General features: G+C 44.7%; 2 protein-coding genes across 9 annotated transcripts in view; one reads left to right on the plus strand and one right to left on the minus strand.

Annotated features, from left to right (window-relative positions):
* Window positions 1-1,031: 1,031 nt before the first annotated feature.
* FERMT1 (FERM domain containing kindlin 1) lies at window positions 1,032-20,204 on the minus strand. The gene is made up of 15 exons (XM_063152811.1): window positions 20,093-20,204; window positions 17,003-17,176; window positions 15,281-15,514; window positions 13,700-13,846; window positions 12,946-13,159; window positions 12,408-12,510; window positions 11,131-11,238; window positions 10,149-10,280; window positions 9,957-10,006; window positions 7,757-7,881; window positions 6,420-6,526; window positions 5,643-5,864; window positions 4,861-4,985; window positions 3,047-3,188; window positions 1,032-1,963 (listed from the first exon to the last, which is right to left on the minus strand). Exons 2-15 carry the CDS (start codon window positions 17,151-17,153, stop codon window positions 1,790-1,792), a joined length of 2,034 nt encoding a protein of 677 aa, XP_063008881.1. The 5' UTR covers window positions 17,154-17,176; window positions 20,093-20,204; the 3' UTR covers window positions 1,032-1,789.
* The window catches only part of BMP2 (bone morphogenetic protein 2), a 256,010-nt gene continuing 251,726 nt past the window's right edge, over window positions 17,025-21,308 (plus strand). For 4 of the 8 annotated variants that reach the window (XM_063152820.1, XM_063152821.1, XM_063152812.1 and 1 more), the window contains exon 1: window positions 17,025-17,121. The gene's annotated coding sequence lies outside the window, so the exon portion shown is untranslated. Of the gene's footprint in view, window positions 17,122-20,287; window positions 20,425-21,308 lie in introns of those variants that run through there. The other 4 variants (XM_063152814.1, XM_063152816.1, XM_063152815.1 and 1 more) reach the window with 2 other exon arrangements.

Genomic DNA, 21,308 nt, shown 5'->3' on the forward strand with positions numbered 1-21,308 from the left:
GGCAGCATCCTCACTGCAGAGCCTGACTGGACACTCATCTGGGGGGCAGCTCTCTGTGGAAGAGGTGCTGGCACTAATATGGGCATTTAGCTCTCCCATGGCTCCCTTAGCAGGCTTTTAATATGGCCAGTGTTTGCACTTGGGTGGATCTCACAACGTGAAGAAAATACTTGGCTTGTGTCAAGCAGCTGACAAGCGGGTAGGTTCTAATCTGAAGGAAAACTGGATGGTCCCTCAGCTTGTGCAAGAAGTGCTGAGGAGAGGGAAGAGCAGAGGGCTGGGAAGCGGGCTGTAATTTTTTATTTTTGCAAAATGTAAAGCTGAAGTTTAAACTGCACAAACTGGGAGTGATTTCCCTGAAGCCCATTGACAGGGGCTGGGGAAAAGCAGAGAACATGGCATGAAAATCAGGGCTCTCAGTTTCCAGTGATGTTTGTGAATTTATGCAGTGGTTTCTGCAGCCTCCCTTTATGATATGACACCACCTGTCCATTGTATTTCTTTAGATATGTGGAACCAGTTTTGGTTTGTCCAGCAGTTTCATGGATTCTCCTGGTTTCACTCCGTCCTTGCTTTACAAGGTAGTATCAAATTTCATTCACTTCGGTGGATGTGTGTGGCTCCTTCCAGCAGGCAGAGCTGCTGGCTGCAGATCTGCTTCCTCAGAGCCATCCTCAGCTCCTCTGGGAAACCTGTGCCAAGGCCTTTCCCCCCTCACAGGGATGAATTTCTCCCCCATTTCCAATCCAGCCCTGCCCTCTGTCCGTGGAAGCCATTCCCCTTGTCCTGTCACTGTGTGCCCTTGGCTAAAGTCCCTCTCCAGCCCTCTCACAGCCCTTCCAGGGGCTCTGAGGTCTCTCCAGGCTGAACACCCCCGTCTCTCAGCCTGTCTCCAGAGCACAGGGGCTCCAGCCCTCCAAGCATCACTCTTGGCATTTGCAAACACGTGAAATAAAACAGGCTTTTCAGAGCCTCACATGGACAGCTTAGCTCAATGAGATGTCACAGTGAAACAGTAACAGAGACAGAAATAGAAACACGCTCAGAGCCGTTTTAATAGTTTTAGATAGTTCCTAAAGCACATTTTCCAACCAGGTAAGTAACAATGTTCCTCAAAAGATGAACTGTTTGGATGCAGTGTTGCCAAGATGAACGCTCTGTGGCTTTCAGGAAACCCCTTCAGTGGATGAAGGTGGACATGGGTTCTACATTTTTGAGCAACGGAGTAACCACTACAGGAGTTCCAATAGCTTTGTCTGCAGGACTTTGGAATGTTCTGTGTTCTCAGGGTAAACGTTAGACAAACTGTGGAGCTTTAAAATACATATTTATTCAGCCTTAGTTCTGATAAATGCTGGGCTCTTTAACAATTGCCAGTTTAACAATGGAAGTTGCCTGGCTGTAACAGAGAAGAAAATTCACTGTACCATATCCTCAAGTTACTTGTTCTGGATACCCAAACAGATAGCTGAAATTAAAAGTACTAGGTTAAAAAACTTTCCAGTGGCTAGACACTATTTGTTTAAAAACATTGAACTGTACAAAAGGAAAACAAAGATGATTCAATTTTCTCAAGGATTGATGATGGAGTTGCCAAACTGCATCCAGTGACCTTAAGTATTTAACAAAACTGACATCAGTATTTAACAAAAGCTGTAAACCATCCCAGTCACAGTACAAGACTGACACATACACCAATTAGTAGCCAGCAACTAACAGAGATATTTTTGTTTAATCTCTGGTAGTCTTAGCTAAAAAGAAGCAGGCAGGTGGAAGAGTTTACTCCACGTCATTCCTGACCTCCAGTTAATTTGTGGAAGAGTTCTTCATCCAGCGTTTCATTGTGGTCCTTGGAACGTGTTGACAAGAAGATGTAGCCCCCAATGTACTCATGGATGATTTTGCAGTCTGCACTCAGGCACGTGAAAGCAATGGACACATTCTGGTCAAACTCGATGGCGACCTAAGGACAAGAGATGTGGCAAAATCAGACACAGAGAGGCTGGGAAGAAAGAGAAGAGTGAGGACACCGCTGGATCCCAAACACTGGTAAAGCACTGCCTGCCCCTGCCAACCAAGAGTTCTGGGCCTGCTGTATGCTCGGGGCGTTTGGCTGCTTGGGGTTGGATTTGCTGCTACAGCAGGGCCCTCTGGTGGTGAAATAATTTTGCTCGGTCAAGCAGGCAACAAAATCTTTAAGCTTTTTCCCAATGGGATATGAAGTGAGCACTGGGAAGAGCAGGAATGGCACTCCTGATTCTTTGTCTAATGAATAATATTTAATCTGCCCATTGTAATGTGCTGTCCTTAAATTGCCTTTGGGATCCTGGTTTTGATTCCAGCTACAGCTCTAAAATGCAGCTAACAGAGCTTAGTTGATCATTGTGGATTCTGCCTTTTTTGAGAGGGATTTAATGTAAACCTGGCCCAGAATTCCAGGTGCAGGGAGTACTGCAGGAGAGCAGTAGGGAGGGTATCTGATCTCTCCTGGTTCCTGGAAAACTCCATAAGCAGGAACAGTTTCCAGGCTGCTTCAATTCACACCAGTTCCACCCCAGAAATCTACAATTTATAGAGCTGGATTTAAGCTTTGAAGCCCCAAATCAGGGACCACACATGGACACAGAGTTGCAGGCTTTGCAATCTCAGTTTGGGATTTGGAAAACAAACTGGGCTCCTGTATCCTCAGTCTGCAATAGAGACTGAACCACCACCATGTAGAGGATGATGCATGAGATTGAAATGAGATTTTTACTGACAGAGCAGTAAACATAACATGTGGGAATTCACCTTGGAGTCTCTATTTCATCCTATCAAAATCAAGGGCAACTTGTAAAGAGCAAGCTTGGTAGGAACCTTAAAACTGGTGATCTTCTCATTTCTGATTTCTGACTACAGACTCCACTAAGAAAAACTGCAGACAGCTTATTGACTAACATGTCACCACATGTTCAAAATCTTATCAGTGAGGCTTGAAAATATTTTCTGAAGGCATCCCTGAGTGTGTGAAATGCAAGGGCTGAGGGCAGAGCTGTCCCAGGTTTACCTGGCGGATTTCCCAGTTCACATTCCACTGCTTCATGTTGGAGAACCTCCACGTGGTGATGGGATCTCCTGTGGCCATGTCTATCCGTATCAGCCTGTTGTAGGACACGCCAAGCACATCATCCTTCTTGCTTCCTTTAAACCTGAAAAGAACCAAAGCCTCTGAGCAGATCTGCTTTGCAATGATTTCTGGCTAGAGAAACATTTCAGCTGCTCTCCTCTGGAAGTGCAGAAAACGTGGGAAAAGTCACCACAGCCTGGGATTCAGGAGAGCTTGGACTCATCTTTAGAACAGGATTTGTTATAAAGCAAAAGTGCAGGCTGATGAGCCGTGGTGTGAGATGGAAAATAGTCAGGAAGGTAGACCTGGCTGAAATCTTTCCATTTCATTGTTTCCTGCTAAAAAATACTGTTCCTCCCAAATGCATGAACTTGATTACATTTTTACTGGAAAAGATGCCAACAATAATTTTTGTTGCTTCATTTCTCTAAAGTTGAAACATGTTCCTCTAGTTATATTAACCTATATTAACCTAAATTATATAATCAAAACAACTGATATACACCTGTTTTTGAGTATATCACGTTACAAAATTACTGAGGCATTTTAACATTTCAACTTTCATCTGATTAGAGATGAAAAATAAATACAAAAGCATCAAAATCTTTGGAGGACAAAATTTTCTGAGTTGGGAATAGCTAGGAAGAGAAACAACCTTCCTCTGCCTTTATGCTGAAAGCTGAAAGAAATCTCATCTGCCTGCTGTGAGTACTCTCAGTATTTCTGATCCTGTTTGTGAACCTTCTCTCTTTAGATGCAGCTGGACCTCAGGGAAAAAATTTGTGACACAATTTGTGCTTTACTTAATGCCCCACTGAGATTCTGCCCAGCAGTTTGCAGCAATTCATCACTACAAAATGCAGTTTAGCTGTTGGGTTGGTTTTGTCTTTAACAGGATTAATGGTGACAGATGGGGTAAAAAATCTGTACCTGTGGCAGTAAATTCAACAGGATCAGGGATCATTTTGGGCATGGAATTCAGGGAGAATTCTGGCTCCAAACAAGCAGGGCTCTCTCAAGTGACTGCCAGGCACAGTCTGGGACCTGGGACATCCAAGGCCCAGCACAATCACAGTTCACATGAGGCTACTGGATTTTGACAAGTCACAGTTCAATAGTGCAGATCAGTTTGTACCCCAGATGATTCCTAGCCTGCCCTGGAAGGGGTGTTAAACATAAATTAAGGAAGGTGCCTCCGAGTATGGTTGTGTCAGCAATTTTCAGCTTTTTGGTGTTTTGTCAAGAGAAAAGGCTGCAGGTCAGACCTCTGCTGTGTCCAGGGAAGCTGCTGTGAACACAATGGGACCTTTCTTGTGCTCACTGCTCTTTCAGATTAGCCTTAAAAATGGATAATTTGCTGTTTTCTTAATGAAATACAAAAGGAATTAGCATTTTATCATGTTGCAATGAGCAAGGGTCAGAGTGAACACATCCTGCAAACCTGAGCACACCAATTAGACAGGCATTTTATACATTTTGGAGAGTTTATGACAGTAAGGGTTTAATGCTAGTGAGAGGTTACCAGGCTGAACCCAAGAGGTCTGTACCAAGGCAGAGGTAATGCAGTCTCACTCCAGGAATGGAGATACTGGGGGCTGCTCCTATAGCAAAACCAGCAGTATGGAAATCACTAAAATTAAAAGAAATCTGTGGGGGAAAACCACAAAATGTTCTTGGAACACGGTGTCAAAGAACTTCCTGCAAATCACTGAGCATGAACTCGTTATGGCAGCTTGATGTGAGAGTGCAATTACCTCACAACGTAGTAGGACAAACCAAACTCAGGCAGGGACTGCCAGGCTTGGATAAAACGCAGCTTGGCCTCCACCAGGGACATCTGGGACACGTTTTGGTGGGCTTCCAGAATTCGGGCAGTCAGCTGGGAAACACAGGAAGAGAGAAAGTTTTCAGCTGACTGGAGAACAAATATCCTGTTGCTTTCACTAAATCAGAAATCATGAGGTCTGTGCTGTGTTCAACACTTTGTTGTCACTGTTTGTGCAGATGCAGCACAGAGGACACCTGGGGACACATCCCGAGGGCAGAGGGCAAAAGGGACAGCAAGGTCTCAGGTCTGGCTCTGTGAGGCACTGCCCTGGCTCCATGCACTGCTCTGGGGACCCTCCTGAGGGCAGGGAGGCTGAGATCTTGCACAGCAAAAGCAGGACAAGGAATTAGGTGCAGAGTAAGGAAAGACTTGAAGGACAAGAGGACCCAAAGACCCTGCTGATTCAGATGGAAACAGTGGCTTGCAATCCATAAAATGCTCCCTTTGATACTCTGAAGATAATTTCAGGAAGGGAACAGAGTTATCAGGAGCAGAACATCATGGGTGACTTAAGCCAGGGTATGGATGTAGGAGAGGTGCCAGAACACCCGTCCCTGTGTTCATCTGAAGAAAAGGCCTCTCGTAAAGGGACAAAGGACTGCTGCAGGGAGCTGTACTGCGTGGCTTCCAAGTGCTGCTTTGATCCAGCCTCATCCCAGGGCAGCCCCTGGGATGGCCCACGCCCAGCCAGCAGCCACACTCAGGTACCTGCTTGGACTTGAATTTTTTGGTGTAGCGTGGAGAGACGAAGCACTCAGGTTTCATATCCACATTCTCTGGCTCAGAGGCAGCCTGGGAACACATGGTCCAGTTCTTCATCTGCAGGAAGGAAAGGATCTTCTGCACCTCGGGCTGGTAGGAGCTGTCGGCCATCGTTCTGCCCTTGGAGGCCAGAACACAGGCAGCCATCCACCGAGCGTACTGATCCTCCTGGAACACAGACAGGGGTTTGTTCTGTTCTTCCTTCCTGGCTGGACTGCTTCCAGCTACACCTAGCTTTTAAATTTTCTAAGAAATCCAGTACCTTGAAATAGATTCTCTTGGAGATTTTATTGCATGACTGGTGTTCACCTACTGAACACTTTTTACACAATTTGATCTGATACATAAACTGAAAACTAATGTAAGACCCTTATCATGCTCTCCTCATCTGAATGGGGAGAGTTCTAATTAAGAAAAAAGAAAACAAAATCCAAACTTCAATTCTCTGACAACACTGGAACAAAATACTGTAACTTCTTTTTATTGTTTGATAGTTTGTTCTGGCTTTTTTCCTACCAGCCTGATGGTAAGCACAAGGTGACTTACTGTCCTTATTATGTATTTAACAATTATGTATTTGTTAGGTCACAACATCATTCTTAAATTTTCTAAAGATTTAGATAATTAACTCTCTGCAGCATCCTCATTTTTCTATACAAATTCTGGAGCAGGACAATCTGCCATAAATCTTGAATTCAAATTTTCTCTTGTCTTATTACTCACATTATCACATCTTAAATATACTTCGTTCATGCCATCTGCAACAGGAATTAGTAACTTGATTCCAAACTTCTTCGCTGCAACATTTACATCTGGTACAACTTCACATCCTAGATCACAGGGAATCAGAAGGAAATGAATTTATTTCATTACTATATCAGTAGCTTTAATTACTGCTTTAACACTAAGGAACTTAGTGCTTTGTGGTTGTTGTTCTTTGAGACTAAGGGCCAAGACCTTGAAGCTTAGGCCCTAATGAAAGGGTTTTGTTCCATTCCCTGCCTGGTCTGGCTTGCCAGGGTGATGAATGCTCTGAGCTCAGGGAGCCCGTGGGCCCACGTGGAAGTGAAGGGATGGGAGTGCTCCCAAAACCTCAGCCTGGTCTCAGGAAATGCTCAGCACTCGAAATGGAGAGGAACTGCTGGAAAGGGCTGCTTGGTGTTTTTCCAGGCATTCTCTGACCTACTGAGGATATGCACATTGGGATTTGTTCACAGGGGTCAATCTTGTATTTCAAAGGTTTCTTCTGGGATGGGTACTGGGCATCATGGGTTCCCTGATGCTGAATAAAGAATGTCCCTGCAGGAGCAGAGGTAGATGGAGGCTACACAGGGTGCTGTGTGTGTGTGCACAGCCAGGAGCAGAGGTGGATGTGTCTGTGCACAGGGTGCTGTGTGTGTGTGCACAGCCAGGAGCAGAGGTGGATGTGTCTGTGCACAGGGTGCTGTGTGTGTGTGCACAGCCAGGAGCAGAGGCGGATGTGTCTGTGCACAGGGTGCTGTGTGTGTGTGCACAGCCAGGAGCAGAGGTGGATGTGTCTGTGCACAGGGTGCTGTGTGTGTGTGCACAGCCAGGGCCCCTCCTCCAGCCACGGGAATCCCCAGGCACACACAGACAAGGCCCAGGGAAGGCCCTGGAGCTGTCCCTGCACAGCAGAATGCAGAGACAGCTCTGGCTTTCCTGCCCATGGCACCCTCCCTAATCTTCTGCTGCCACTGTGTGTGTGCCAGGGACACAGGGGAACACTCCTTTTAATGTAGAGTGGAAGTATTTGGAAATAAAGCATCCCACAAGCCAAATTCCCTACCGGGCTCAGCTTGAAGAATTCAGCAGTGCAGGGGATTTTACAAATCAGCTCTGATAATCCCAGCTCAGGTTAAACTATTGAATCCTTTCTGTGTAAGCCTCTTCTGCAGGTGCAATCTGCCTGCTTAGGAGTCTCAGGAGCTGAAAAAGCTCCCAGACAAATGCTGCTGTGCTTGCCTTCCTGACTCTAGCAGGGATTTGTTTTACCCAGTTCACAGATGCAAAAGAAAAATCAAAGAAAGGAGAATTCCTACCTTTCAGGTTTAGTTTATCAATAGGCTCTCCCTGTGCAGATTCCTTGTTTTTAAAATAAGATATTGAAGTGTCTCTGAAGACAAACCAGTATGTCTTGATAGCTTTGAGTGCCAGCTTCTTGGGCCTACCAGAAAAAAAGAAATCCCATTGGTTTATTTCAACACATAAAATTGAAAAGTCTCTCAGAAACACTGCAGAGCCTCTGAAATTCAAGGCCATACCCATGGCTTTGGTTGGTTATGACACCTCTAAGGGGGTGGGAAATGCCTGGATCCAGTCCAGGTTATCCCAGGTATGGACGTGGTTTTTGCTCCAGATTTTAGCTGAATCCCATCTGTGATTTTTTCTCACTTATTTCCTCCATTCCTAATCAAAGCCATTCCCTTCTAACAGACTAATCCTTCCCATGAACTCAGTAGCACAAATGTAACCCCTGATTTATTACCATGAATTTGCATCAGTTTTTCATATCTTGAATACCTTCTTGCCTTATCTTGAATATCTGCACTCATAAAACCAACTCATATTCATTGTAAGGAAGCAGAGATCAGCTTTTCTGGCTTAATCTGAATCATATCTAACACAACAAAACTCTATTTCTTCACTAAGTTTACAGAAGCTTTGTAGCCCTTCAGGACAGAAAACCAGAGGTGTTAGCATGTGAGTAGAGAAAATTTGAGTGGAGAAATACTTCATGGTTAGTGACAAAGGTCATCAATGAAGTGAAAAAGAAGAAAAAAAGAAAAAAAAATCCAGTGTTTCCCTTTAAATCTAAGGGGATGGTACAAAAAGTATAGAACTAGCTGGAAAGCAGTGATGTACTATATATACTCTTATTATATATCCCCAGATCCTCTCTAAAAATGCAGATTTAAAATCTTTTCTAGAAAATGACAATTTTTATGTTTTAATTAAAAACCTTATATTTTCAAAACTACCAAATAATTTGGTTTTTAGTTTTCTGATACAGCAACATTCTTCAAAAATAAGGGACTATAATTTTTTTAGACAGATAAAATTATTTTTATATCCCTGAAAATGTTGCTGAAAACTTTTTAGAAAGCTTCTTCTTGCTGTTTTTGAAAAAAATGTTGCAATTCTCCACAATACTGTCCCCACCTGAAAGCAGCATTTACTGTGGTGCATACTGTGAATAAACAGGAATAAAAGTTCACCACAGGAACAGGAAGCACTGGGACATGCACAGCTTTGCATCCAGGTTTACAGTTAATCAAATAATTACAGCCACAAAGTGTTGCTGTTTGAAGAATACCTGGATTCCACAGTGCCTTAGGCTTTATAATTTATATAGGAACCTTTTCATGATGATAAATAACTGCTGAATGCTTATAAAAGCAAACTGTTCTACTGCTGGGGAAAAATAAATAATCCATTGTTAAAAGCCTTAATTCCCTTTCACCTTAAGCCACCTTCATAATAAGTATGTCAAATAAAATTCCAAATTGGAAATTAATAATTAACAATTGTTAGCAGTTAATAACAGTTAAAAATTTTCAGGTGCAGTTTTCAGTTCCTAGATTAAAAATACCATCTGTCAACGGATGAATCTGATAAATACTTATAAAACAGAACACTTTATCTCTCTAAAACACAAAGACTGTTTTGTGATAAAAGGCACTACAGACTTGAGGTCTCTACAGTCATTAAATCACCCATAAAACAAGAGACTACAATGGGATCACAGAAACCCATTTTGATATTAGAAAAAACAGACTCCTTGTTCAGTAAGAAAGGAGTAATTTGGATGTTTCTTTTGTTTAAAAAATACATTTCCTGGGCTCACTTTCAGAAATTCTTCTCAGGGAGAACTGCAAGTTTCTTCTGGTGTCTTAGTGGGAAAAAAAAAAGTAAATATGATTGAAAATAAAACTTAGGCTGTTTTGTTTAGAGATGATGACTCTAGAGGAGCACTAGGAAATACAGACAGCAGGGTCTTTAATAAGTACAAACACAGCTACCCAGCATCCCAGGAGTGGCAGAGATTTGCCAAGCAACACTGTCAGAAGCAGGAAGAGAAAGACTGGAAGAGAATATTATTAGGCTGGTTAGACCTATCTGGGGATTTGTCTATTTATAACTGCCACATGTACTGTTAGATTAGAATGAAAAACTCAAAAGATCTCTTGTAAGGTTAAGCTTTTGGTTTTGTATGTTTTATTGTTAATTTTAACAACTCACCTAACTAGCTTGAGATTATCAGCGAGTTTCGGGATGTCTGTGATGTCCTCCTAATCAGGAATAATAAGGAACAATTTTAGTACAATGCACTCTGTAATCAACTGTTAAAAAAATCAAGAACCAGGAAGGCCCATGAGAGTCAACAGATTTGGCACAGCAAAAGAAATTATTCTGGGATCCCAAAGGACATACCAAAATGTTGCTTTTATTTCCACCTTCCAGTGTCACTTCCAGATTGGAAAGGGCGGCTTCTACTTCATCCACTTCTGACTCACAGGTGGAATCTTGTGTCTCTGATGATAATGATAACTTGCTGACATGGTACTAAAATAAAACAGCATCCAATAGTCAATGCAGCAATTATCAACACACAATCACAGTGTTTCAAAACAGATCATTGGTTCTCCTGGGTCTTGGAGAACTGTGTGAAGTTCTGCAGGAATCAGGGGTTTTCCCAAGGAAACAGCCATGGCCACTGTGGCTCCTGTGCAATGGCTCTAATGGTTTCCTGTTCTAATGATCAGTGTTTGTGTTCCTTTGCTGAATAATTGCCCCTGCTCTGGGAGGCTGCTACATTTGGATCCCCACTCCTGCCATCCATACAAGGTGGAAACTTGGAAGCAAAGTGCTCTGGTGCTCTGCAGTGACAGGCTGTGAATTCTTGGCAGCTCTGTTTACATTTAAAAGGAAGGAATTGATTATTAAAGCAGGTTTGTGCTTTATTACCTATGGTCAGAGACTAAGCCATGCTCAGTCATGTTCAATTCCCAAGTACTCCATAGTTTCCCTATCTTCACATTGTGCTGTGGCATTTTCCTGGCTGTTGGGAGATGTTCACATGGTGTACTCATGGTGTATTACAGGAATTCCAGGAAGAAGAGATGAAGGGATGGTAGCTGGTACAGGAAACCACACTTCATACTAACACTGATATCAAAGTGCAGATAATGTTAGTAATGCAGATAATGTTAGTTACTGTTTCCATAATTGTGTGACTAATGGTGTTAGTGCTGCCACTGAATTCAGCTGCTTTAGCTGATGGGTGCTGCCGAGTGTTTCTCACCCCAGGAGCAGACCCCAATCCAAGCAGAGCTCCTGGGCTGTGTGCTGGCCTTGTCCTAACCTGTGCCTGCCTGTTGGGGGAGCAGGTTTAGCCCCGGGCTCGGGTACGTGCCTGCAGTGCTGCGAAGATGAGCATCTCCTCCTCGGTGCAGTCGATCTCCTCCAGCAGGATGGCCCAGCGCGCCTGCTCGTAGATCTGGTTGATGCGCACGGCGTCGTACTGCAGGGAAGGAACAGCAAAGAGGGGGTCAGGCACAGCCTCGGGCCAGCTGCAGCTGATCCAGCTGCCTCAGCCACACTGCTTTGTGATGGGTTCCCTCCTCTGCTCCCTCCTTGCCCAGTACCAGCTCCTGTGATTGTGTGCCTGCTCCCACGGCTGGCTGAGCCTACACCAAACCAGCCAGGAGCCCCTGGCTGGGGCAGAAAGTGAGGCCCAACATCCCCTTTTGAAGGAAGCCTTGGACTGGTGTAACCAAAATGTGAGACCACACTCACGTGACACAGCTGACAAATGTGACCTGCAGAACTCTCTTGTTCCTCATTTCCTTTCTTCTGCTCTTGACTTTTTCACTTCTGGTTCTGTCTGGCTTTGCACTGGCTTGAGATTTGCCAGATCTGCTTTAATTCACTATCTGTTTTTTGGATAGTGATTACTCCTTATTATCTACTTGGTTAATAAGCTGAAGTGACTCACAGAAATGTTCAAGGCCCAGAGCTGCTGAAATGTAGGTGATGGGAGGGCAAACCTTGGAGTGTGACCTCTCCCAGAAAAGGTGAGATATTTGGTTGCCTGAAGCTCTTTTGGGCATTTCATCCTATGGCTCCAGGGCTGGCTGGGGCAGAGAAGGGAAATGTTTGGGCTGCTGAAGTTGAGACATGTACCTGGATTTTAGTGGGGGTGCCATTTCACCCAAAAACATGCCAAATAAACTGGAAAGTGCCCTGATTTCTTCTGAGGGCTTCAGCCCAGAAAAGCTGTGAAATTCAATGAGGACAGTTCAATATTAATGTGATTGTAAAGCCAAATTTCAAAACCAGGACCCCTTAGATCATTTAGGATACTGCTAGTCTAGTATTCTCCTTAATTTTTCCTGTTAAAAGAGGTGCAGAAAGTAAAGCAGCCCCTCTGTAAACAGGGATACTGTTTCTGATGCTCTTCAGATCCCATCTTTAAATTTAAGATCTCATTTCATGTGAGGAACAGCAATTCAGGGTCCAGAGGGTAAAAGTGCAGCCATAGCTGAGAGAAGCTGAATTTGATCTCTCTGAAGGCTTGTTACAAATCCTGGCTAAAATTCTACATGGAGCTATATATATTCTATATTGCTGTATAGCTCCTTGACATGAAAACAGGCAAACAATGAATAGCAATAAAAACAAGGCTCTTACTTTGGGATTCAAATCAAAGAAAGTGTAATATTTAAAGCGTAGAAGAAGTTGATCTTCCTCCTGAACATCTTGTTCCATAAGTGATCGAGATGAATCCAGCCAGCTGTGGAAGAAAACAACCCACAGATCCATCTGTACAGGAGAAACCATCACACCTGCAGAGCTCCAGTGCAATTGTGAAACAAAAGGGGGAACAAACAGCTCTAATTCCTCTAAATCCAGGGGAAATTCATGTAACTCAAGAAGGTGGAGCATTCATATAGATTTCCAACTTCCATTTTCTGTGTATATACAATAAGCAATGTTTACTTGTGCAGAACTCAGTCACCTCTTTTTAATGCAAAATTATTGAACTTATCCACATCTCTTTCCAGTGTCTACTTAAAGCCTTTGGAGTTTGCTATCCAAACTGTCCTTTAGCTGTGCCCACTGTGCTCAAATGAATTTACCCTCATCTAACAACAGACTTGAGCCCAGAGCCTGCACGATGCCACCACTCCTCATTTTGAACCCAAAGGGTCTCAGAGAGGCACCTTACCCTGCATTGAGCTTGGCTTTGTCAGCCAAAGTCCGTGGCTGGTACATCTCTGCCAGCATCTCTGGGGAGCAGGGGGATTGGCTGAGGGCCAGGATGCTGGAGCTCTGCTCAGCTGTGGAACCATCACTGAACCAGGTCATGGTGGAGGAAGCTGGAGAGCCACTGACAGGATCATAAATGGGTGTCATGGTCTTACTATACAAACCTGAATTGGCTGCAAGTTAAGAGCATCATGTTATTGTCATGAAAAATGGTCCTGTCCACCACTTCCCATCATAAACCCCTTTTCCTTCAAGAGAGTCTCCTTTCTGCTGTTTGCAGCTGCCCTTGTCCTTTCACAGGTGAGTGACCTCAGGGACAGAAATGCTCTTTGCTGCTCTGTGAGATCTCACTTGTGTTGGACACAGGAAACACATGCTTTCAAGCCTTTATTCCTCATTTTCCTTGCAGGTTGCCAAATTTCATGAATATTTTAATTCTTGTCCCTCTTTTTCAAAGGGCAGCAGCACATCCTGTGTGCAGGGCCACAATCTGTTTTCTAGTGTGGCCTTTCTCATGTCAATGGCAATGAACACATTTCTAGGGACAACAGGGAAATACTGACATATTGGAAATTTCCTGAAGCCACTGATTTCAGGCCCACTGTGTCTCCAAGACCATCCTACATGAAACTGGCCTCCTTTGTGTAACAAAGAATTTCTTCCTCCTTTTGACTTCCAGTCAGAACAATAAAATCACATTGATTTTTCATTACCTGGTAATCCAGAACTCACTGGAGAGTTGCACAGGTTTAAAATATCTTCTGTAGCTGGTTCTTTGCTGTTCTTGTCTTTTTTCTTTTTCTTTTTGAGTGTGCCTTCTGATTGCTTCAATAAAGAGAGTTCTTCTGGCCGCCTGATATCTACAGAGGCAGTTTGGGAAGTGAAGCAAGATGATTACATCCAAAAGAGCACCCATGGTTGGTAACAGCATTTCAGGAAGCTTCATGTTGCAATCTGGACTTTATTTTTAGCAGGTTGAAAGTAGAAGCTGTGGAAAATCCACTAATTCTATAGCAAGGCCAAAGACTTTGGGCTGTAAGAGTGAGTTTGGACAGGATTTAAATCTCCTTTTGTAGGAAGTGTAACTGCATTGTAGAATGCCAGGAAAAAGCTCTTTCTCCCTAACAGCTCTGCAGTCACCTTTGAGCATAATAACCTCTGTGAAACATCTGAATTAAGGATAAGCAAGAACCATTGTAATTGAGGTTCATGCCTTTTATTATTCAATGCATTTCTCATACAAGATTCTGTCTTGGTTCTCACTGTTCTCTAATGCACTACTAATCCAGACAGGTATTTCCAGTCACAAACCTGGCCCTTCATTTCTGAAAAACACTTTTACCCTGGGGTAAGCAAAGACATTTTTGACAGTATTCACTCATTCATTTAAAGTTACAGTGTTTCTGTACTGACTCAACCTGGAGGGAAAATGCAGAAATATTTAATTTGGCCAAATGCCAGTTGGACAATTATGGCATCATAATATCAGAGCTGTTAGGTATAATAAAGACATTGCACCTTTCACAATCTACTGCTAGGAGATGAAATTGAAAGTGGATCAATATGAGGCAGTAAATCCCTTCTGAAGATGAGTGTAAGCTTTGAAGATCTAAATTAAGATGAGGAATTGAATCCCTATTTTTACCCTAAACCAAAGGGATTTTTTGCTTGTAGACTCAACTGATTCCCATTGGTCACAGGCACACATCTGGCATGCTCCAAACCCTCTGCTTGGAAATGCTCCATTTTTTGGGAAGAGTGAGGGACTCAGTGCTGTGAGACATTCATGGGCTGGGCTGGGGTTGTTAGGTGTGCCCTGACCTGAACAGATCTGGGCATACAGAAGTCTTGAACATTTAAAACGTGCTACATCTGAAGTGAACACATGTAGGCAGAGTTGGATGTTATTAATGTTAGTGAAAATAGGTGATAAATCAGTTGACACCAGTAAAATTACCTGTGGTGAAGGCTGGTGTAGGACATTGATAATCTTATGCTCTTAGTCACTGGCACAGAATAATCAGGACCAAGTCCTGCTCCAGGAGGACAAAGATTCCTAGAAAACTGCCAGCTTTGACTATCCAGTACTCCTGCAGCTCATGGGACACATTGCTGACAGTGCTTGCATCAGTTATCACAAAGAACCACTGACATGCATTGCATACTGAAACCACCAAAAACCTGTCTCACATTTCTCTTTGAGCCAAACAGTTTTGTGAGGAAGGACTTCACATCAAAACAGTCACCAATAAATGCTCCAGCTTAGTAGCCAGAGGAGGTTTATCTTTACTTACTGAGCATTTTGCAGATGTCACTGACAGCTTTGAACACCATGGAAGAGAAGCTGACTTTCAGTCTCACAGTCTTCATGTTTGGCAAGCGAAGCCGCAGCATTTTGTGCTGAGTAGTGAAGATCAGCTTAGCATCTGCCTGCACCCCACATTTATCCAGTGTCCAGTGGGTTTTCAAAAGCCAACATTTTTTTTGTTCCCACCAGAAAGCATAGTCTGACCAATCTTGTGCTATTTCTAGGAAAATACAAAATGGTTACTAACAAACTATGGAGCAAATATACCAAACATTTGATTTGGAAGCAGGTCTCTGCAAACAAAAATATTTTAGATTAAAGCAGCAGCTACAGGTCCCAACCTAGACCCTGTTTGCTGAATTCTTGTGGCAGTCACTGAGAACCAACTTTGTTTTCCCTGAAGATCTAACCTAGGTGCTGACTGTGGCACTGCCTTAGTCTGTGGATATCCATTGGGAAAGAACAGCTCCTGAATCTGGTGCTACCTGTGGTGCAATACTGCTGGGATTGTGGTGGGATAAAGACTAACAACAACGGGTTCCAGCTCAGAACTTGTCAGTGCAAGCTGAAAATCCTCCTACAAAATCTCCTGTCACCCAGATGGGCACAAGCTCTTCCACAGCCTCCTGGCAGCAGCACTGAGCAGCTCATCTCAGCGTTAAGAACCAGCTTCAATTCCATGGAAGTCTTGGTGACACACAGCTGAGTAGGAGCACGTGCACAAGGAGAGAGATAAAAGTATTGCTGCTCTTAATTCCATGGGAATTCCAAAATTAGATAACTTCCCAGATGTCAATATGTAGTAGCAGGTAAAGCTTCTGTGTGATCTTGGCCAAGCTATTTCAGTCTCTGCACCAATCCTTGTTCCTCACCAGCTCCATGAGGCAGAGGCTGTTCCTCAGCATGTCCATAGATAACACAGCAGAGCCCTGTCCTATCTTGGGGTCCCCTGGTAAGAGCTGCTAACTTTTTGTGTCTCAAGACAGCTGCTGACACAAGTCAGTTACAGATTTGCTTTAAATATTAATACAGAAAGCTTTTCACACCAGCTGAATATTAAAAAAGAATACTGTGAAAATTGTTCTTCTGACTCAGTGGAAACTGTGGCTACCAGCAGTTTCCGGCTGAACCGAGTGTCTAAGTGTGCAGAGGGGACAGAACTGATCTCACATTCTCTTCCTGTGCTCCCCTGCACACAGGGGATTTTACTTTTCACTTCCTAACTTTGACTTGGCTAGTCTTGGCTTTTCCCAGCTCTTCCCTACTGTGTCTATGCAATGGATAACATGGCTCAGACTTAGGTTAGAACACCACAACAGCACAGGTGACAGGAACTCCTGAAGTTCCTTTTAACAACTGATCCCGTCTGACAGCCATGGGTGCATAAACAGGGCATCACCTACCTCTCCTGCCCCCCAAACCACACAGCTGTACCATCCTGCTGGAAAGGGATTTGAGTAGTTTGTCTGGTTTAATTATTTTTGTCTAACCAAAAGGCAGCCCCAAAGTTTTGTTGGTACTATGGTAACACAGAGGGTGGAACACAGGGAGGGGTTTCTGGTTTTCTGACCACGAAAAGCTCCACACACTGTGCTGTGAGACAGAAATGAGGGAGTACCATTTCAAAACACACAGAAGCTTTTCTTCAGAGAGGGAAAGATGCACATATTATTTAGTAACACTGTAAAAGAAACAGGTCTTTACTCACTGATTTTTTCTACTAATTTCAGCATCAGTCCTCCAACATGAAGATCCCCTGTGACCTGTAGTGGAAATTCCTTATCTACACCTTCATGTTGATGATCAACTGTCAGCAAGAGGTCCCAGGTGTGTGACCCATATTCATTTGAGGAAACCATCTTGGGAAAGGTCTGTGTAAGCTCTGCAAAAGCAAACCAACCAAACGAACAGGATGTTTCTCTTCTACTCTGAAACAAATGCATTTCTCCCCAGTCTCAACATCATTCCATGCTGCCAGGACTTCACAGCGGCCTTGGATGGAACTTCAGAAGTGTTATCTTGTTACCTCTGAACCAGACTCTGCTCCTGCAATTGCTCTTGCAAGATAGGAATGTGGAATTTTTTGGTTTCATTCTGATTTTGCCACGCCCCCAACCCAGTTGCCTCCATTTGGGTAGATATAGCTCAGTTTTAGCTGGGTTTGCCCACCACCCGGTGCTAGTCTGCCAGCCTGGACACTGCAAAGCCTACAGGGAACAAAGGCATTTTGTTGACTTGTACGCTTAGACCTCTAATTTTTACTGCAAATCCAAGTTTACTTTTGCAGTTTTGCCAGCTTGCTCCCACAGGACCAAATCCAGAGAGCAGTTTTACCTATTTGGGTACATACAAGGGGAGACAACTTTAGTGGCTCTCTGCCAGCATTATCCAGACACAGATCTGCAGTTCCTGCTGACTTGCACAGGGATGTAGGCACGTGTCCTTCTCAGCAGGGTGAATTGTCTGAGATCCCACCAGGCTCCTGCCAGGACAGGTGAACAGTAATCATGCCAAGCCAAACTACAGGAGACGCTCCAAGTAGAAGCTTTGGTTATCATCAGCTGGGTTCTGCTGAAGAAAGAGCTTGTAGGTATAAGGTAACAGGTGCTGCAGGCAGGATTTGTGATATTTAAGCAGTGAGACAGCTCCCTGTCCTGAAAAAGGCCTTTGCAGTTGAGGCATAGGCACTAAAATGGATGAATTCCATTTATTGCAAACTTTCAACAACACACGAGAGCCCAGCTCACAGACTCTCTCTGAAGGGGCCCTACACAGACTGCTTTCAACATAGAAAATAACTAAGCCAGAAGAGATGTAACAACGTTACAGTCTGTTGTAGTTCTTCTTAAAAATGAGTCCATAGTAATTTAAAACCTGATGTCAATGACTTTGTTACAAAATGTATTGTCAAAAAGATAAGAGAGATGAAGTAATAATGACAAAATCGACTAACAAGGAAAGTGATTCCAAACATAAAGGCAATGAATGTGTATGTGTTAAAGATTAGATGGATTTCCCCTTAAACAAATGACATTATAAATGAATAATCTGACCTGCTCAAAGCCATCATTTTAGAGGGAAATCAACGTACCAGCAAGTTTCACTGGGATGGGGCTGGAAATCTGCCCTGAAGTTCCAAAATTACAGACACACACAGAGAGCCCTAAGTCAGAGAGCTGCAGCTTCATAACTGTGTGACTCCAAGAGGCCAAGCCACACTATGGAGCAGGCTGTGTTGTTAACTGGGTTCTTGCATGTGCCAGCCTACACCTTTACACTAAACACTTACTAAACCAACAAGGGTTGGTACTTATCCAAGAGGTTTGCTTGGCTTGCCTTGGTAAATAAAGGCATTGTGTTGGACACTGGGAACACTGCCTTTCCTGCCTCTGGGATAAAGGATTTTGAATTTGTGCTGCCACGTGCCACATGGATTTATGAGCTTAGGTATGCACTAGAGCAGGGGGTACCTGTGGAGGGGAAGGGCTGTGGCCCTCCTAAAGCACCCAAGACCCAGATCCCGAGCTGGTCCCCCAGGCAGGGGAGGCTTTCAGCACAAGTGCAATACAAGGTGCACAGCACAGCAGTCCTTGCAATATATTCATAGCAAAACAAAAATCCTGACTATAGAAAAGGCAAAATTCCCCTAGTCATGCTCCTAAGCATCAATAAACAACTGCAAAAGTAACCCATGGCCAGAGGATGAGAACTATGGGATTTTATTTCAGGAGCACAGGGGTGCAGTCTGGCAGATGAACTCTACTTTTGCCCACACTTGTTCCACTATAAACCAATATTGTTACAGAAAAGCAGCAGTCTCATCTGCCCTCTTGGGCCAGCGAAAACATTTAGGAACTGATCTGGATTTTTTTGGGCATCTATAAATTAGGTTTCACTTCCCAGTCTAATTCTGCACACAAATGCCTGTGCTGACACGGGTGAAAATGAGCAGCCCAAGGGGTGGGTGAAACCCTTTCTTTCACCAGCTCGGAAAAGCATGGCCTCAGTGCACTAATCCTGGCACTCCATCACTCCCTAAAGCTGCTCTTTACCTCTCCACTTCCTCTTCCAACCAGGAGGTTTCAGTTTGAAGATAAGGCAACACAAACACTTGTAAATCTACTGGAGTACGCAGCACAAACAAAGCCTGGGCTCGAAAACGGGGCAAGCAAAGCAACGAGGACAAGGAACCCCTCAGAATTAAACCCAACCAAACCCAAACCGTCAGGGCTCCACATCTTAGAGCCTCCAGCTCAAGCCTGGATCTGCTCGGGAACGTGCCCCAGCTCCCGGGCTCCACGTGGGAGCTTGCAAGGCCTGGCACGGGTGGATCACACAGGCCAGAAACGTGTCCTCGGGCTACTGCTGCCTCCACTCGGGATTTCTGCAGCACACTGTGGCCAGCGCAGCTATGGAAAAGCACCAGTGGCTCTACACATCGAGCTCTCCGCAGATTTTAGCCCTCACAGCCCCAAACTTCAATGGAGAAAGATGAATCGTGCTGGAGCCAGGCGCTACCCACGCGGGGTTAAGGTCAAGAGAGGTCCCGAAGTCTCTCTGTTGCCTGGCGCAGCTTGGAGGTGCCAGGGGGGCCCGCAGCACCCTCGGCAGCGCCACTTGCACTTTGAGGAAGTGCCGGCGGCCCCACGGAAGGGCTGTAAAGCAACAACCCGGGCTCTGGGGCACAGCTCTGGGCACTGCCGCCCGCCGCAGGGGCAGCGCGTACCGCCCCCCGTGCCCCGGGCCCGGTCACTCCGGCATCGCCCCGCGCTCCCCACGGGCGCCCCGCGCTCCTCACCTGCCGTTCCCGCCGGCAGCGCTCCCCTCGCCTCCCGCGCCCTTCGCCGCCACCACCTGGCCTCTGAGAGAGCCAAGGGAGGAGCGGGGGAGGCGGCCCTTCCTTCCTTCTCCTTCCCTCTGCCCGCCCGCCCGCCCGCCCGCGGTGGGAGAAGGCGGCTCGGAGCGCTGCCCGCCCCAGCGGCGCTGAGGGTCCCCGGCCCAGAGACAGCACCCCATCCACGGCCCCAGGCCATCGAGCAGCTCCAGGGGTGCTTTTACACGTTTGAGGCTACCTGGAGAAAATCGGTTCCGAGGGTGCAATGGCAAAGAACAGAAAGGTGTGTTTGTGAGGTGAGGATGTATTAGAACTGAGGCACAGAGTAAAAGTGGATTGAATCGGCAGGAAGGGGGCAAAAGCTTCTCCATGAGCCAGATTTCCACAGAAAATCTTTACTGCCTTATACACGGTGGTACAGTGAAGAGGTAAAGGGAAAAACCATATCAATGACAGAAAAGAGAAACAGAGATAAAAAAGGAAAAATTCTTTCAGATTAAACTCATACCCTGGAAAAAGACTGCAGAGATATAAAGGGCACCCACATCATGGGCAACAAACGGTTACTCTTATGAGAACTATGAAGTTGTGAAACCACAGATAATATCACAGGATATTTGCTCCCCAAGCTGCTCTGATCATGCTCATCTCTTTAGATTGTCTATGCATGCACTTGTCATATCAGCCATCCTTGGAGACAGGCCCTTGAGAGCTCACAAAAACTTCTAAGGCCCTCTGTCACCTGAGGGCACAGAGACGCCTTTAATCACCCCAGCCAGACCCAGCTGGGGCCAATTTCAGGCATTCTACTTAAGCTCAGGCTGAGGGGCAGTTTATCCTTGAGGTCATGTGGAGTAACTCTGCTTTTGCTGCTCCTTGGTATTGGCTTGACTCAGTGGCTTTTCAGATCTTTGTAGGACAGTTTGGTAAGCTACTTGCTTATTATTATTTAAATAAAGGTACCTCTGCAGATGAGTAAATAATTTTGTATGGACCATGGGGTAATATAAAATTCAGGTGTGAATTGGTTGGTGAACAACCAAGCCTGCTGTTCAACTCAGAAACACATTCTTGGGTTTTGTTCTCTAAACAAATTCAGCAAAATCACAAGCTCTTGATCAAATTGGAAAAAAATGGTGCTTGGGAGATAATCAGTAAAAGTGTAGATGGTTGCCAGGCC

The sequence above is a fragment of the Melospiza melodia genome, chromosome 3, assembly GCF_035770615.1.
Source record: "Melospiza melodia melodia isolate bMelMel2 chromosome 3, bMelMel2.pri, whole genome shotgun sequence".
NCBI classification, from domain to species: domain Eukaryota; kingdom Metazoa; phylum Chordata; class Aves; order Passeriformes; family Passerellidae; genus Melospiza; species Melospiza melodia.